This window comes from Phyllobates terribilis, unplaced genomic scaffold, assembly GCF_046119375.1.
Source record: "Phyllobates terribilis strain yellow unplaced genomic scaffold, ASM4611937v1 Scaffold_12__6_contigs__length_324123572, whole genome shotgun sequence".
Taxonomy (NCBI): Eukaryota; Metazoa; Chordata; class Amphibia; order Anura; family Dendrobatidae; genus Phyllobates; species Phyllobates terribilis.
Window position 1 is genome coordinate 264945242 of NW_027362772.1, and position 18717 is coordinate 264963958.

General features: G+C 43.3%; 1 protein-coding gene across 11 annotated transcripts in view; it reads left to right on the top strand.

Annotated features, from left to right (window-relative positions):
* Positions 1 to 18717, top strand: part of AGRN (agrin) — a 568214-nt gene that overhangs the window by 187593 nt on the left and 361904 nt on the right. For 2 of the 11 annotated variants that reach the window (XM_073656968.1, XM_073656969.1), the window contains exon 1: positions 5585 to 7409. The exons of 8 other annotated variants lie outside the window; for them this stretch is intronic. In XM_073656968.1, the coding sequence (XP_073513069.1) occupies positions 7247 to 7409 (163 nt within the window). In that variant the 5' untranslated portion in view covers positions 5585 to 7246. Of the gene's footprint in view, positions 1 to 5584; positions 7410 to 18717 lie in introns of those variants that run through there. One more of the 11 variants, XM_073656970.1, reaches the window with a different exon arrangement.

Below are 18717 nucleotides of genomic sequence, written 5' to 3' on the forward strand. Positions count from 1 at the left end.
CCAAAAAAAGTCAAATAAATTAGCATAGACTAATGTCCGATTGGGTCGGTATACGCTTTCAAGTTAATTTTGAGTTTTAGGAGAGCTCATCCTTTTAGTCATTGTGGTCAATAATTGTATCGTAGATAAGTTACCCATTCTACATATTAGGGATGAGCCTTATCCAAAACTACAGACGGTAGAGCTGTTGACCGGAGCAACCGATGAGATATTTGTTGAGTCCATTTTTGGAAATTAAAGAAGCAATCTGATGTCATACTGTAGAGAATTCTTTAATTTTGGCACCACAGTTTAAAACTTTCCCTTTTAAAAGGGATTCTTGAGACACAATATCGATGGTAATTTCAGATTGGTGGTGGTCCAAAACCTGATTCCCCCAACGATCAGCCAGTCTCTCCAATGATATCTAGAAGGAAACAATGAACAGAGCAAATTAATTTTTGAGACATAGGATATCGATTGTAATATCAGATTGGTGGTGGTCCAAAACATGATGCCCCCATTGATCAGTCATTCTCTCCGATGATGGCTAGAAAGAAACATTGAACAGAGCAAAGGGATTCTTGAGACATAGGATATCGATGGTAATATCAGATTGGTGATAGTCCAAAACCTGATACCCCCAACGATCAGCCATTCTCTCCGATGATGGCTAGAAGGAAACATTGAACGAAGCAAAGGGATTTTTGAGACATGGGATATCGATGGTAATATCAGATTGGTGGTGGTCCACAGCCTGATACCCCCAACAATCAGCCATTCTCTCCGATGATGGCCAGAAAGAAACATTGAACGGAGCAAAGGGATTCTTGAGACATAGGATATTGGTGGTAATATCAGATTGGTGGTGGTGCGAAACCTGATACTCCCACTGATCAGACATTCACTCCGATGATGGCCAGGAAGAAACATTGAACGGAGCTGATCTGCAAATTGAAAGGCACTTCATGGTGTCGTGCCATTCGATGTTTACATCCGGCAGCAGCTAATCGGTTGGGTGCCAGACCACCACCAATCTGATATTGATGACCTATCTTGAGGGTCCAGTTACACTTAAAGATTATTGTGATTGAACGTTCCTAGGACTTTGCAGTCTGACAATCACCCGACAAACAAGTTGTTCGTCAGGTGAAATGATTTTTTGTGCTGCCCGAAAAGATCATGGTTCTTGACAGCACATCTAAAAAGAACAATCTTAGCCAATGCAAACTGCATGGTCTGTGACAGATCGTTCAGTGAGCGTTGTTAGGAGTGGTCTGCTTGTGTAAACAGGCTATTAAACAACCGCCGATCAGCGAAGAAGTTGCTCATTTCGTGTAAATGACCCTCGCCAGATAATATGCTTCAAATCTATCAACTTTTGCTTTATCAGTTAGGCACTATCCTGTGGATAGGTGATAAATGTTTATGGGCCATCCTCTTTAATCCATGCTTCATGGGTCAAATACTAACTCGAGGGACAATAAAAATGTGCCCATATCACAGCTGTGGTTTGTCTTATATTTTTTTTATTCAATTGTGACAACAGGAAATTGGAATCTACGGTTTATGGCAACCCTGGAAATTGTGTTTCCACAGTTCAGCAAATGTCATGCTTTTATCCATTAACTGGTATACATTGGATACAACATTAAGCCTAAAGCCTTACAAAAATGACAAACTAATTATTAAGAAATTGTATAAGTCAAATGTAAATCAAGGGGAGACCTTTGTAGTCTATTTCTCTTCTAAAAGTAATATACTTCTACACCATTATTGATGTTTGGTTACAGTGGCGGTGGTGGGAATGTGAAGAGCTCTGCCATATTCAATATAGTATTCCTTGATTGTAAAGGCTCCCTTTCACGTTAAACTAAAGTTGTCTATACGTTAACTAAACGCACCAGAAACGCAAGGTGTACTTGCTAATCAGTGCACTATTTCTGATATTATCTCTATTTTAACGCACTTCAATAAAGTCTAGAATTTTTTACTTTGGATCTGCTCTATATCTGTCACGGGGATACTGCGACAGAGAGGGGCCATACAATCGCGGCCTTTGGTTTCACAAACTCCTGCACTGGTTAGAAGTACTTCACCATCTTATTAAACCATGCAGGTTTTTCCTTGCTGGCAGTGCAGGGGTTAATCTGTTCAGTTGAAACTCCTGGAGCTTTCCTATCTGGATTTTCTCAGCTGTTCAGTGTTGGCCACTCCCCTCTGCTATATATGCTTGCCTCTGGCACTTAGGAGTTGCCAGTGTTAGTCCTTAATGCCTGGTGTGGAGTTGGCATTTGAAGATTTGCTCAGGATATTGTTGCTTGGAGTTTTGTTTGTGTGCACATCCTCATCCTCTCCTATTTGGTTTCTCCTTCCTTTAACTCCCCCGTGTTGCACTCTGTTCTTTGGTGAGCGTATTTTGTATGATTGTTATCTTAATTTATCCCTTTCCGTTGTCCCTTGTTTGTCTGGTTAGTGTGTGTGACGCTCGAAAGCCCTACCCTGGGTGATGGGGGACTCGGAGCCAGGTCCTATGTTGTCGATGGGGTGCAGCCGTGGCCCGGACCCGCTCCATGCCCAGGGCCGTCACATTAAAAAGGATGGTACGGGCTTATCCGGGTTGAGTGGCTGATCTCGACTACGCAACCTGTGGCACCGGGTGAAGGCCACCAGCGCTGCTGCAGTCCGCTGAGGCAGGATGTTATGGCAGCCGTCGTTGTTACTACCCCCCACAGGCAGAGCAGGGCCTCAGGGCAGAGAGACAGGATGAAGGGGGTTGTAGTATAGGTCTGATGCTGCGTAGTGCGGTGTAATGCAGAATAAAGAGTCCGGAGGCCATAGGGGTTAACTTCCTGGGTTTTTACTCACGGTGGAGATTGCAGTTGAAAGGCTTCTCCCTGCCCCTCGTGGAGTTCTGCGGTCACCAGAGACGGGGGGGTCCGACAACCTCCGAGTAAGTTCAGTGTTCAATCAGGACCCCGCACCAGAGTGTTCCTAGACTTCAGACCGGGTCCTTTCCTGTCTGTGTGTGTGTAGATAGGCCGGGTCTCCCTCTGAACTTCACTCAGAAAAAAAAGAGTACTGGTGGCAGCTCCGCTCCTTCCGTTACCCTGTGGGATCCTCAGGGCCTACCGGGCTTCCCTGACCAGGACATAGAGTAGCAAGGTCAGGTGTCGGGGGCCGGTAACCCTCTTGCAGCCGGAATCCCTCTGAATAGATCAGCTTGACGAGGACAGGTGGCGTAAACCTCTCCGTCTGCATCCTCCTGGGATCCATTTGCGGTGGAGCTACACTCCTAAGCTCCGGGCCTTCTTGGTCATGGTCCTTGACCGGGTTGAGACATAAATTGTCTGCAGCCTGCCCCTCGACCCAAGGCCGGGGTACGAGGGCTGTGTCTCCGTCCTCTGCAGGTCCACACAGGATCCACACTCAGGGAGGAAGATCACGGACACAGAACGATCAAAGAACCAAGAACCAAAATGGCTCAGGATTAAATATGAAATTTACAGTGTCACTTAAATGTGAATCCTCCACCCTCACCCACTAATTGGTTCCTCTATCTTTTGGTTCCCCAGTCTACCAACTTCCAGTAGGGGCAGCACCTGGTGCCTTCTAGCCCCCTCTGGTGGGAGAAGTGTGGTGTTGGATGTGGAAGTGGGGTCCTGGCACTGTTCTTACCTCAAAGGAGGAACACTACACTCCATTAGAGAAGTGCAGCATCCCTGTGGCGGTTGAACCCTCAGGGGCGCCACAAGTGCATTGCTATACACTTAAGCTTCCACCTCCCTGCAGGGTGGGGGGAACAGATAAGGGTTAATTTAGGAGCTTAGTAAGGCATGTGAACCTGGCGTCTACACCTTCAGGAGTAATCCGGGGGACGGGGATAGACCAGGGCGCCCCTAGTCTTAGGGATATGGTTAGCACCCACAGTTCCTAGGAATTGCGTGACAATATACTTTAAAGTTGTCCACATCCGCTGACCGTCTAAGGGGCCTCCTGACTCTCCACTCCCGACAGATGATATCAGTGGAGAGAGGAATACAATCATTGGAATTTCAATCACCGATCTTTTTGTTAGGCAGGGAGATTGTCACAACCAGACTCCTCAGTAGTGAATTATTTCATAGAGAACACCAGAGTGTTCGGCTATGCTGAGTATTACAGTGCACAATGGAGTTGGGAGACATAGCTGTCGGCCAACGGGTATCTAATGTGCATGGGGACCTTTAGCCTTCTAGGTTGTCTGTTTACTATGAAGAGAGATAATGCATTAGTTACTAATAATAATAATATTATTATTTATTATTGTAGCGCCATTTATTCCATGGCACTTTACATGTGAAAAAGGGGTATACATGGCAAACAACAAGTACAATAATCTTGAACAAAACGTGACGGCAACTGGTACAGGAGAAGCGAGGACCCTGCCCTCATTGGTTATTTATTATTATTATTTATTATTATAGCGCCATCTATTCCATGACGCTTTACATGTGAAAGCGATATACATAATAAAAAACAAGTACAATAATCTTAAACAATACAAGTCACCGCACAGGAGGAGAGAGGACCCTGCCCGCGGGGGCTCATAGTCTACAAGAATCGAATGCTGAAAAAAATAGGGTTTCCAGAAATATGATGTTCTATGTAAATCTTAGGAGGGATCATGAAAATAATTTCTATTATTGATGTTCTTCAATACTGCTTACATGTACGTCTTTTATTATTGTATTCGCTATTAAATTGTCAATGAGAATGGATATACGGCACTCTTAGGATGTGACACTCGAGTAAAGGTTCCATGCCATATGATTAGTAATGTAAAGTACTCGGCACTCCAAAATGTAAAACAAATGCTTTTATTTATACGGCAGTCCACAAAATGTAACGTTTCGACCCTATAACAAGGGTCTTTCTCAAACTCGGGTTGCTAATGAGGATAAATGTAGATAACAGCACTATGTCCTGCATGAATCAGGCGAGCGCCAAACAATACGCGATTCACGCAGAACATAGCGCTAGTTATCAACATTTATCCTAATTTGCAATCTGAGTTTTCTCATGTTATAGGGTCGAAACGTTTACATTTTGTGGATTGTCTTATAAATGAAAGCATTTTTTTATATATATATTTCGGAGCGCCGAGTACTTTTACATTACTAAAATGCAATTGTGTCATCTCTCGAGACATAAATAGGACATCGGTTTTTGAACTTTTATCGATGCACAGAGATAAAGTGGTGCCTCAAAAATAAAATGTAAAGATACTGTAGACATTGACATGGCGTTGCGCTAGATGATTAGGTTATATCACACGGATTAAAAAAAAGTATGTGGAGCAGGGTTGGAGTTTTCGACGTGATGCTGTTACCGACGTTGGTGGAGTTTGTGTAGTTTGCACTTATCAGCCCGCTCCATTTACACTCTGTGATAGACCGGTGGCTGGAGCAGATTGTGTGAGGGGAAAGCATTGGTGAAGCAGTGCCCCCCTCCGCCCTCTGTCACCGAGCAGCTCAACCCCCTCCTCTCTTTTTGCTTTTGTATGCACATGCAGGGACCCTGAGGAGGCTGCGAAGAGAATTCCCCAAAGCCTTTACTCTTTGTCTAGTACTGTAGTGTATCCGGCTCTGTCTTTGCTTCAGTCTTCCACAATTTTCCAGCTTAATAGAGAGAGCTAGTCCTCTGAACGACACAGGGTAAAGTCTATCACCAACTGGAGTCCCCACGCACTAAGAGTCTTGCCGTTGGTGGGAATAGTGGACCTGTCTGGAATCTAGCCACCTTGCTACCAGAGCACTTTGCTTCCAGAAAGATAATCTGAACATCCTGCATCAGCCTTTTTTGGATACTGAGAAAGAGAATCAATTTCGCAAAGTCCTGGAGATCCCATGTATCTTGCAACTATCTTGGAACAAAATCAAGTGAATTCAGAGAAGGCTCAATGACCATACAGAGAAGTCCACCGTACTGAGAAGAAGCACTGCAGGTGAGACCATATTTACCTATAGAGAAACTTGCCTGTATTCGCACGGCACGTTGCAATCGTGAGCTTGCATTTAGCTTCAAGCGGCGGTCCTCTATCATACATTTTTCCGATGAGACTCTAGTTATCTGCCAGCCCTCCCCCCTGCAAGACATTGCCCCTCGTTTCTTTCTCTCTTAATTTTCTGTGCCTGCCTGGCTGATGAATGGGTGAACGTTCTTTCGCAAGGACCGGCATTTGATGAGCCACGGGAGCCTGAACTCCTTTTTTTTTTCTATTCTTTTTTTTTTTTCTTCCATGGACCGTGGATATTGAGAGATGGTTGTTAAGCTGCCCGAGAAGACCACTGAAGAACGCAGTGACGAAACTGTGTGCTGGTGTTAAAAGAAGTGGGGGTGACACTAACGGAGGGGGGTGGGCGCCTCTTGTGTTTTAGTGAGGAGGCGAACGGGGGAGTGAAAATAAAGTGGCAGTGTATTTCATCGGAAGAAGGATGGCACTTGTGTGTTGCTGATAAAAATGGACTGCCTGGGAAAGAAGAAACGAGAAGTATTGACGAGGAACTTTCACGCTATAAAAGGAAAGGGACTTTTAAGCTCTTAAGGCCATGCTTCTTGGAGTAGGTGAAGTTTAAGGTTTAATTCCTCTGTGCTGAGATTGACCAGCAGAAGGTGGAAATCTCACCATCTCATCTAGGAGTGAAGGTACCACAGTACTTCCATACATCCTTGGTTTTCTCACGTCTTTGAATGGATTTCTGTTCTGCCTGCAGCTGGAATGGGCAATCATATCTAAAATGCAAGGTTTTTACAAGAGAACTTCGAGAAATATTTACTGTTCTGTAAATGTTCAAGCAGGATCTCTACGAATGCAGCAAGGGTTTTGTTTAGTTTTGTCTATTACCTGGATGCATTTCTGATCTACAGTTACCGTTGGAGCTACTCAATTTCTTTTTTTTTTTTTTTTTTTGCATTTCTGGAATGGGATTCTTGAACCTCACACAATCCAAAGTCTTTGAGAACCACTTATGTTTGGAACTTGAGGATTGCCAAAAGGAAATTATTATTCTTCTTGACCACACGTGGCCTTACTCTTGCTGACGACAGCCTGAGTCTACCATGGTGTCCTAACTGGGAAATGGTTACTTGTGGATATTTTTTTTTATAGATATGCAGCAGATGCATTATATAGTTGAAATAGATATGACTGTTAGAAGGAGGATGTAAAACTGGATTGGGAGAAAGCTTTGTGGAGACCATAGATAGACCTCAAAGAGACTTTGCCATGACTGGCTGCCACTACCCTGCGCCAGCTTCTGAGCGGGACCGGATCTACCAACACAAAGTCTCTCTGGTGGTCCGCTACTTCATGATCCCATGTAACATTTGTCTCATTCTACTTGCTACTTCAACGCTTGGATTTGCCGTTCTTCTCTTCCTCAATAACTGTAGGTGTGGCCAGTGCCAAAACCCATCAACCATTCTATGAGCTATCAAGCTTTGTGCAATAGAGGCTTATGTGGGAGTGAATGAGACCGATACTCCAGGGTCACAGAAATCATTGCTCATTCATTGCCTGCCTCTCTTGGAAACTGTCCATGGGTTGGGTGTGTTTGTGTGTGCAGAGATGTATGAATCCTACTCATTAAACCCATCATGGTTTTTCCCCCCCGAGTGGCAGGATTTGAGCTTTGCATGGGAGGTGCTTATGCCCTTGGTTTACTGACCTAGTTTCTTTCGCCCGATGCACCCTGAGATCTTAAAGGCATTCCATTAATTGAATACTTGTTAGCTTTCTCTCTGCTGATGTAGCCTTTCAGGAACCACATTTTGTGTGACCGACGCTTCACAATGGCAGTGTCTCACTATTTTCTTAGATTGTCTAACTGTCTGAGCCAGGGGTAGTCAAATCCAAGAAGCATATATACTTCAGGTACCTCATTTTGATACCTCATTTTAGTGGAAACATTTGGTTATGTCATTTGAATCCATAAAAGATTCTCCTTTATTTGAATTTCTTCCTAAATAAGGACTTAATTAAGTTGATAGCCTTATGTTTTTATGTTTGCTATTAATGTTACAAGCTAAAATGCCACTTAAAAAGTCATAAAGAAACCAAAATTGCAGCTTTTGAGTAATTGAATTAGCACAACGTTGTACAAAAACACATAGAGATTTACGAAACCCTTTTTTGCCCTCATCTAAGACAATACTATGGGCCCCTGACTCAATATACTGAACAAGAACACTAGCATCTAATGCCCTATTGGATCCAAGGGATCTGACATACAGATAGAATTGTTTTCTGGTTCTAGGCCATGGGTGACGAACCTGTAGCTCAAGAGCCACATGTGGCTCGCGAGCCCATGATGTGTGGCTCGCTACTGTCTGCCAGCTTGGTGCATTAGTACCAGGTGTAGTAATACAGCTATGAAGAGCAGATCTCTAGATGGTGACTTTTGTGAAAATCTGAAAGGGGATAAGATAGGAAACCTGGGAGCTTAGCTTATAGCAGTGGTGTGATTTCAGTGGAAAAGCTTTGGCTGTCATTATACCGGTAATGGGTGTCACTATTGTGAGTGGGGCAGAAGCTGGATGTGGCTCATGACCCTTTCTCAGAGCTGAATGTGTCTCTCAAGGTCAGAAAGGTTGAGGACCTCTGGTCTAGGCATTGACATTGTTCCTGCTTTATTCTGGGATTTAGATCATATTTCCCTCGGAGATCCTAGATGTTCAGAACTTATATGAAGTGATCATTAAACTTAGAATGATCCAAACCGCTACATAAATGTATGGACTGATGTGGCGATTGACAGGTGGAAGTCTCTATGAATAAAACTTGGAGTCGGATCAATATTCAATGATTTATGGAACATAGCTGGCATAGGGTGCACGTTTCGTGGGTGGTGTAGAGGATGCCAATGAGTAGACAGTAGAGCTGAGAAACTGAACCTAAGGAAACTGAATTGTTTCCACTTGTGAAGAACCACTTAGTTTTGCCTCTGACCAGATGTGCTCCATGATTTCGGGCAAACAAGCTTATGTACGTAGAGCACATTATAGACCTGCCTACAATATGTCTGATGCCTACAATATGTCTGATACTCTCCGGCTTGAATTCTTCACTCTTCAGGTTTTCATGTAGACCATGCTTTAATGAGGTTGTCTGATTTGGAGAACCCCTTTTCGTTTTTGTCAGTCCCTCAACAGATCTTGAGATCGGCTATTATCTCTGTTGGAACACAAAGCTAATGTGCATTTAAGGTCAGTAGGAATCCATTGATTTCTATCAACCTCAGCAGTCCTGCAGAACAAAGAGCGCTAATGGCTTGTATGGTCTGACAAATAGAAAGGGGTCCAAACCACCATAAATAAAAATTAAAAGGAGATATCAACAGCATGTAAAATAATTAAAGATTTAGATTTGCATTCTTGATGAGATAAATGTATCATTGCTTAGTAAACATCCTCTCCTCATAGTCATTGTTCAAAAGTGTGATTTTGTGTATGGGGTAACCCACCTCTAGAATGCACAATTTCTCTTTTTAGATCTTTTTATTTATTCTTTCATTTTGATCAGATATTGATGAGATCCATATAAAAACATACTATAAAAACAATCATTACCTTTTTAAAGGGAATCTGTTACCAGGTTTTTGCTCTACCATCAGAAAACAGTATGCTGTAAGGGCAGAGACCCTGATTCCAATGATGTATTACTTACTGAGCTGCTTGCTGTAGTTTTGATAAAATCACTGTTTTATCTTCTGCTGACTGCTGAGCTCTGTTTAACCCCACCCACACCAGACTGCTGAGCTCTGTATAACCCCACCCACACTAGACTGCTGAGCTCTGTATAACCCCACCCACACCAGACTGCTGAGCTCTGTATAACCCCACCCATACCAGACTGTTGAGCTCTGTATAACCCCACCCACACTAGACTGCTGAGCTCTGTATAACCCCACCCACACCAGACTGCTGAGCTCTGTATAACCCCACCCACACCAGACTGCTGAGCTCTGTATAACCCCACCCACACCAGACTGCTGAGCTCTGTATAACCCCACCCACACTAGACTGCTGAGCTCTGTATAACCCCGCCCACACTAGACTGCTGAACTCTGTATAACCCCATCCACACTAGACTGCTGAGCTCTGTATAACCCCACCCACACCAGACTGTTGAGCTCTGTATAACCCCACCCACACCAGACTGCTGAGCTCTGTATAACCCCACCCATACCAGACTGTTGAGCTCTGTATAACCCCACCCACACTAGACTGCTGAGCTCTGTATAACCCCACCCACACCAGACTGCTGAGCTCTGTATAACCCCACCCATACCAGACTGTTGAGCTCTGTATAACCCCACCCACACTAGACTGCTGAGCTCTGTATAACCCCACCCACACCAGACTGCTGAGCTCTGTATAACCCCACCCACACCAGACTGCTGAGCTCTGTATAACCCCACCCACACCAGACTGCTGAGCTCTGTATAACCCCACCCACACCGGACTGCTGAGCACTGTATAACCCCACCCACACCGGACTGCTGAGCTCCGTATAACCCCACCCACATCGGACTGTTGAGCTCTGTATAACCCCACCCACACTAGACTGCTGAGCTCTGTATAACCCCACCCACACCAGACTGCTGAGCTCTGTATAACCCCACCCACACTAGACTGCTGAGCTCTGTATAACCCCACCCACACTAGACTGCTGAGCTCTGTATAACCCCACCCACACTAGACTGCTGAGCTCTGTATAACCCCACCCACACTAGACTGCTGAACTCTGTATAACCCCATCCACACTAGACTGCTGAGCTCTGTATAACCCAACCCACACCAGACTGCTGAGCTCTGTATAACCCCACCCACACCAGACTGCTGAGCTCTGTATAACCCCACCCACACCAGACTGCTGAGCTCTGTATAACCCCACCCACACTAGACTGCTGAGCTCTGTATAACCCCACCCACACTAGACTGCTGAGCTCTGTATAACCCCACCCACACTAGACTGCTGAGCTCTGTATAACCCCACCCACACTAGACTGCTGAACTCTGTATAACCCCATCCACACTAGACTGCTGAGCTCTGTATAACCCCACCCACACCAGACTGCTGAGCTCTGTATAACCCCACCCACAATAGACTGCTGAGCTCTGTATAACCCCACCCACACCAGACTGCTGAGCTCTGTATAACCCCACCCACACCAGACTGCTGAACTCTGTATAACCCCATCCACACTAGACTGCTGAGCTCTGTATAACCCCACCCACACCAGACTGCTGAGCTCTGTATAGCCCAACCCACACCAGACTGCTGAGCTCTGTATAACCCCACCCACACCAGACTGCTGAGCTCTGTATAACCCCACCCACACCAGACTGCTGGGCTCTGCATAACCCCACCCACACTAGACTGCTGAGCTCTGTAGCTCTGCTGACTGCAGACTGCTGAGAACTGTATAACCACACCAACACCTCTGATTGGCAGCTTTCTGCCTATGCACAGTGTTCACAGAAAGCTGCCAACTATTGGTGGGAACAGGGTTATAAAGAGCTCATGGATATGGAGGACAACATGACAGCAGGTTTACAAGTCCTCTAGTGATAATTTCCTGCAGATAAAATGCGGATTTTATCAAAACTACAGCAAGCAGGCCAGTAAGTGACATTGCTCAAATCGGGGTCTTTGTCGCTACAGTCAGATTAGGTGGCAAAAACCTGGTGACATATTACCTTTAAGGCCACGGCCCCACTATCAGCATTTTGTCAGTATTCGGTCAGTATTTTTTCTCAGGAGTTGGAGACAAAACCAGGAGTGGGTGATAAATGCAGAATTGGTGACGTGTTTCTATTATACCTTTTCTCTTGATTGTTCCTCATCCGGTTTTGACTCCCACTCCTCAGAAAAAATACTGACCGAATACTGACCAAATACTGAAAGTGGGGCCATGTCCTAACAATGATACCCAGCATCTTTTATGTGAAAATGGAGATGATATCAGTGTGTTACAAGTGTTCCAATAATCCATCAGGAAGTGTCCAGTTTTCCTGCAGCACCCCCGCAGGGAAAATGAAGCATTACACAGTGCTTCTTTAAGGGAACCTTTCAGGAGATTCATGTTGTTTGAAACAGAGGCAGCATTAATCAGAGTTAATGCAGCCATGTATAATTTACTATGAAATGCTGCAGCGTTTCAGGGAAAATATAAGTTGCAATGTAGGTGAAATATTATGCAACTAGAATAACTAAGTCCAAGGCCAGTCCCCGGCTACGTCTCCAAGCCTCTCTCCCCTAGACTGACAGGTCTTTCCTTGTGTGTGTATAGGGAGAAGCCAGTAAGTCTAGTGGAATGCATCTTGGACTAGTCATCCAAGACCCATCATCCTTGGAAGGCTTTCCAAAGGATTTTCTTCTGTGAAATGCTGCAGTATTTGTCAGTAAAATATATATACAGTTGTAATCGCAGAAAGTGTCTGATTCATGCTTTCATTGCTCGGGCAGCATGAATCTTCTATTAGGCTTACAAAGAACCTGGGGGCATTCCTTACAAGTGGCTATTCTGGCAACTAAATAGGAAAGGGTTCTTTACAGTTCCAGCAGTCAAATAGGGAAGGGTTCTTTACAGTTCTGGCAGCTAGTTAGAAAAGGATTCTTTACAGTTCCGTCAGCTAAATAGGAAAGGGTTCTTTACAGTTCCAGCAGTCAAATAGGAAAGGGTTCTTTGCAGTTCTGGCAGCTAGTTAGAAAAGGATTCTTTACAGTTCAGTCAGCTAAATAGGAAAGGGTTCTTTACAGTTCCAGAAACTATATAGGAAAGGATTCTTTACAGTTCCGTCAGCTAAATAGGAAAGGGTTCTTTACAGTTAGAGCAGTTAGACTGTGGAATGCTGACCACAAGAGGTAATAATGGCAGGATTTCTAAAAGGGCTGGATACTTTTCTAATTATCAATGGCATTGGGGTTATAAATAATTGAGCAATAGAGAATGTAGAATTGGTGGAGAAAGGTTGAACTTGATGGACCGAGCTCTTAGTTACATAGGTTGAAAAAATGTAGGTTCTCTTTAGGATATATGGACAATCTATGTAGTGTATGGATGTGCTGGGTCCTCCAGGAGTGGAGCAATCGGAGGAAAAGTATAATAGAAACACGTCACCACTTCTGTATTTATCACCCACTCCTGGTTTTGTCTTACAAATACTGATGTAAAATACTGACCAAATACTGAATGTGTGAACGTGGCCTGATAGTTAAGTGTCCTAAGTGGGGAAACTCCTTCTTGTATCTTAGAATTTCCTAAATAGGTACCTGAAAATTGTTTTTTTTTTTTTTTAAAGTAAGGCACTCATTCCTTATCTGCATAATCATATGTATAATATACGGTGCATGGCTATGTAGTTTACATAATAGTTTAGCTCACATTTTGCACACGTTTTGTATGACAGTTTATCACAGAACATATATTCATACCCGGCTAATGTCGGTACAAAATCTAATAGTATGGGGTACTTAGGCAAACAAGCACTTAGCGCTCCATAATCACCATCCACACCGTAGCAATCTCTTGACAATCTTTGCTCGTATTGTACAATAATATCTTTAGAGATGCAGGAAAAAAAACACTCGTGTTAGTTTAGCACTGTCTACATAAAAGAAAAAGGGATTCACCGGAGTTTTCCCAAATAGTCACAGATCTCTTCTGACAGAGCAGTGTCGCACTGTAAGATGTGATCTATGGGTGGGAAGACATACATATTATTGAGGCATCTCATCCAGCTGCTTTATTTCCTATTGAGAAGGGAGACCCCTGCATTTCCTAGATGATGGGAACTTTAAGCGGTAAAGAATCCTAGAATGGTCACAGTGTCCAACCCCCTGCTCAATGCAGGATTCACTAAACCATCTCAGACAGATGTCTGTCCAGCCTCTGTTTGAAGACGTCCATTGAAGGAGAACTCACCACCTCTCGTGGCCGCCTGTACCACTCAATGATCACCCTAACTGTCAAAAAGTATTTTCTAATATCTAATCTGTATCTTCTCCCTTTCAGTTTGATCCTATTGCTTCTCGTGTTTCCATGTGCAAATGAGAATAAGGATGATCCATCTACACTGTGACATCCCTTCAGATATTTGTACACAGCTATTAAGTCTCCTCTTAGCTTTCTTTTTTGGAAGCTAAACATTCCCAGATCCTCGTAGGACATAGTTTGCAGTCCGCTCACCATCCTGGTAGCTATTCTCTGAACTTGCTCCAGTTTTTCAATGTCTTTTTTTAAGATGTGGTGCCCAGAACGGGACACAGTATTCCAGATGAGGTCTGACCAAGGAGGAGTAGAGGGGGATAATTATTTCATGTGATCTAGACTCTATGCTTCTCTTAATACATCCCAGAACTGTGTTTCCCTTTTTTTGCTGCTGCATCACACTGTTGACTCATGTGTAGTCAGTGATCTATTAGTATAACCAAGTCTTTTTCACACGTGCTGTTGCTTAGTTCTATTCTTCCCATTCTGTATATGTAATTTTCAGAATGGAAGGAATAGAACTAAGCATCATAGAATCATCATAGTTTTCCAAAACCTAGAATAAAATCTACAAATTTCTCCAAAACTTTGTGATTTGGGAAAATAAATGAAGGGAAGCTCATTTTTCTTTTTATGTTATTTTTTTCTGGGAACAAAGTGCTGTAGTATGACAACCTCACTGTCCTGCAATGTCATCATGTAGTGAGGTCTAGTCAGCACTGGAGGCAGCAAAGAGCCCTGAAGAGTGTCTCATCTGATAACTAAATTCTGCAAATTTTTGCCACGATTTGGGCTGCAAGACAAAGCTGTATACCCTATTCAGCCTTAGGCCACGTTTGCACTTTAGGTATTTGATCAGCATTTTACATCAGTTTTGTAAGCTAAAATCAAGAGTGGAACAATCAGAGGAAAAGTATAATAGAACATCCCACTAGAAGGCTACTTTTCAATGGAATTTTGGTTGACTGCTTTAAACTGTTATCCAGATAAAAAAAATCCATTTTCATATATCTAATATTAAAATTCTGAATTAAGTGAGGGAGGTGGGGGGTCTCATTTTCAGTATCATCATCTCTTACCCAGAGAAGAGAGTAATTGCGAAACCCCAGAACTGGTCTTGAATTGCAAAGAAAAACATTGATCTTAATTTACGCTGTGTAATACCTCATTTTTCTCATTGGGGTGCTGTAGGGAAATTGAACACTTGTTGTCAAATTTCTCCACAAATTATAGCTGATCACTGTGGGTCTAAGCAAATGTACATTTAGTGATCAGATTATTGGCAAGAGCCCCCTCTTGTCCAAAGCAGAGAAACCCTGGAGCTTCTTAAAGAGAATCTGTCACCAGGTTTTTGCCACCTAATCTGAGAGCAGCATGATGTAGGAAAAGAGAAGCTGATTCCAGTGATGTGTCACTTACTGGGTTTTGATAAAATCCCTGTTTTATCTGCAGGAGATTATCATTAGAAGACTACAAAACCTACTGCCATGTAGTCATCCATATTCATGAGCTCTGTATAACCCCACTCCCACTTCTGATTGGCAGCCTCCTGCCTATGCATAGTGTGCACAGAAAGCTGCTAATCAGTGGTGTGGGCGGGGTTATATAGTGCTCAGTATTCAGAGAACTGCCAATCAGTGGTGTGGGCGTGGTTATACAGTGCTCAGTATTCAGAGAACTGCCAATCAGTGGTGTGGGCGTGGATATACAATGCTCACTATGCAGAGAACTGCCAATCAGTGGTGTGGGCATGGTTATACAGTGCTCAGTATTGAGAACTGCCAATCAGTGGTGTGGGCGTGGTTATACAGTGCTCAGTATGCTGAGAACTACCAATCAGTTGGGTGGGCGGGGTTTATTTAGTGCTAAGTATTCAGAGAACTGCCAATCAGTTGTGTGGGTGGGGTTATACAGTGCTCAGTATTCATAGAACTGCCAATCAATGGTGTGGACGGGGTTATACAGAGCTCAGTATTCAGAGAACTGCTTGATCTGCTGCAGATAAAATAGTGATTTTATCAAAACTGCAGCAAACAGTCTAGTAAGTGATACATCGCTGGAATCAGGGTCACGGCCCCTATATTATGTTGCTCTCAAAAAACCTGGTAACAGATTCCCTTTAAACGGGATGTTGGGAATGAAAGATATTGAACGGAACTTTAGTTGGATCGGTCTTTATTTTCAGTTCAAGCAAAGTAAAAAAAAAAAAAAAAAAAAAAGTTCACCTGTCGTGTGACGTTCTCCGTTCCCAAGTCTACGCGCTTATGTGTACTGTGGCCGAGAGAATAGCAAAACCCATCAGTGTTTTATTTGTTGTGACCCATCATGTAGTTTGTGTAATCGGCAGTTACAAGCCTATCCCTCTCCAACGAGGGACTTCCAGGAGTAGCTTTAGACTGATATGTCACAAGACAAAATAGCATTAACTTCCGTATTGCGGTGGCCCGCCATGCTGCCGGGAAATAAGTGCATTAACAATGCATCCGTCATTACGTCTCATTTCTGTGCATGAGATTCCGAACGAAACCTAAGCATCACATAATGGAAATTGTAGCTCCATTTTCTATAGACACAAAACAGAGACGACGAGAAACATCGTGTTCCTTTGAGAGTTAGTTGTGAAATGAAGGTTTCATTTCTGAACTAACTATGAAAAAAAAAACCTCAATCCTTGTTTGCAGCTTGGAAAAAGAACACAATTAAAAATGATATCACCATTATCTTCCCTCCTGGCTGGCAAATAACTTCTTAAATAGCTGATTAATATCTGCCAGAAATATTTATTTTCCTCCTGCCTTCAATAATCACTTGATCATAATAAAAGAGTGACTATGCACTGGCACAATGCCTGGTTTGCCCCCACCCTACCCTGATAGAAGATTTTCCATATCTCTTTACAGCCAATACCAATTGCAGAAAATTCAAAATATTCAAATGTGTTGTTTTTTTCTATCTTACTCCGCTGCTTTACATAGGAGAAGTCCAAGTAACACTGATTAATCCAGCAGTCCATCCTAAGATTTCCATTTTTTGCACAGTAGGTAGTGCATACCTCACTTAGCATTTTCAAAGGTTCTAGTTATCTTCCTCACTGAAAAGACAATTTGCATATTTAATTTCCGAGAGGAGCATTGCACGGTGAATAAGCCTCCATACATTGGAATGCTAGGTACGGTATATCCCTTAAACCTCAGCCCAGAGCCTCTCACCTAGCCAAATCAGATCTCATACTTTGCACTGATGAGGGGCAATAACACCGTGTCTGCAAATTGAGATTCTGATTTGGCTTTTATTCTAAGTCATAGTGCATGACTCGTTAAAGGGTCGATAGTGATTTATAGGATCGCTGCTTCCAACAGGTGGTTCTAGAGTTTTAGTCCTCTTCGTCTCTGGAGAAGCAATTTGCATATTTAATTTCCCAGACCAGCATTGCAAGGCGAATAAGCCTCCATACATTGGCATGACAGAGCCGGTGTGTCACTCTCCATAAGGAAAATCATTACCCCTTAGATCCCAATCTAAAGCCTCTCACCTAGCCAAATCAGATCTCATACTTTGCACTGATGAGAGGCAACACCGTGTCTGCAAATTGAGATTCTGATTTGGCTTTTATCCTAACTCATATTGCAAGGGTCAATAATGACTTTTAGGATTGCTGCTCCCAACACATGGCGCCATAGAGTTCTAGTACTCTTCCTCTCTGCAGAGGCAATTTGCATATTTAATTTCCCAGAGAAGCATTGCACGGTAAATAAGCCTCCTTACATTGGCATGCCAGAGCAGGTATGTCACTCTCCACAACGAGAAACGTTACCCCTTAGACCTCAGTTCAGAGCCTCTCACCTAGCCAAATCAGATCTCATAATTTGCACTGACGAGGGGCAACAGCCCGAAACACCATGTCTGCAAATTGAGATTCTGATTTGGCTTTTATCCTAACTCATATTGCCAGGTTCGTTAAAGGGTCAATTATGACTTTTAGGATTACTGCTTCCAATAGATGGCGCTAGAGTTCTAGTCCTCTTCCTGTCTGCAGAGGCAATTTGCATATTTCATTTCCCAGAGAAGCATGCATGGCCTATAAGTCTCCTCACTCTGACATGCTAAGCTTGCTTTGTCACTCTCCACAAGGAGAAGCATTACCCCTTAGACCAAAGGTTCTGATGAAATATGGAATAGTGAAGCCGGTAAAATTCTTATTGCTTTGTTGAACACAGATTTTAATGTTTAATTAATTTATTTTTTTACTTACCTCAACGCTCGTCTTGGTTCGCCGATCAGCGGTGCCTTGCGGTAATATGATTCAGACAGTGATATTAAGTGCTGATATTTCTGCAGCACAGTACATTATTATTCTTTTTTTTTCCCCTTCTAATCAACATTATTGTATGAGACTGTTTTGCTGGTGTGACTGCCCACCAATTTAGACTTCATACATAAAGATATTATTTCTTTCCCCTGCTTCACCCCTGCTGGCCGACCAGTTGGACTTCAGATACCCACTAACAGGGCTTAAAATAGAATATTTGCTAAAGTATCTCCTGCTGAGGAGCTTTAAACACAGAAAAGAACAAGCAGAACAACATTTACTCATGCAGAAGAACGGGCAATTTTCCAAGTTTTGAATGGTTTCTTTTGACTCAGCCATTCTTACTTTTGGGGCTCGCGCAGACGGCCGAATTTTCGGTCCAAGTGCTATCCA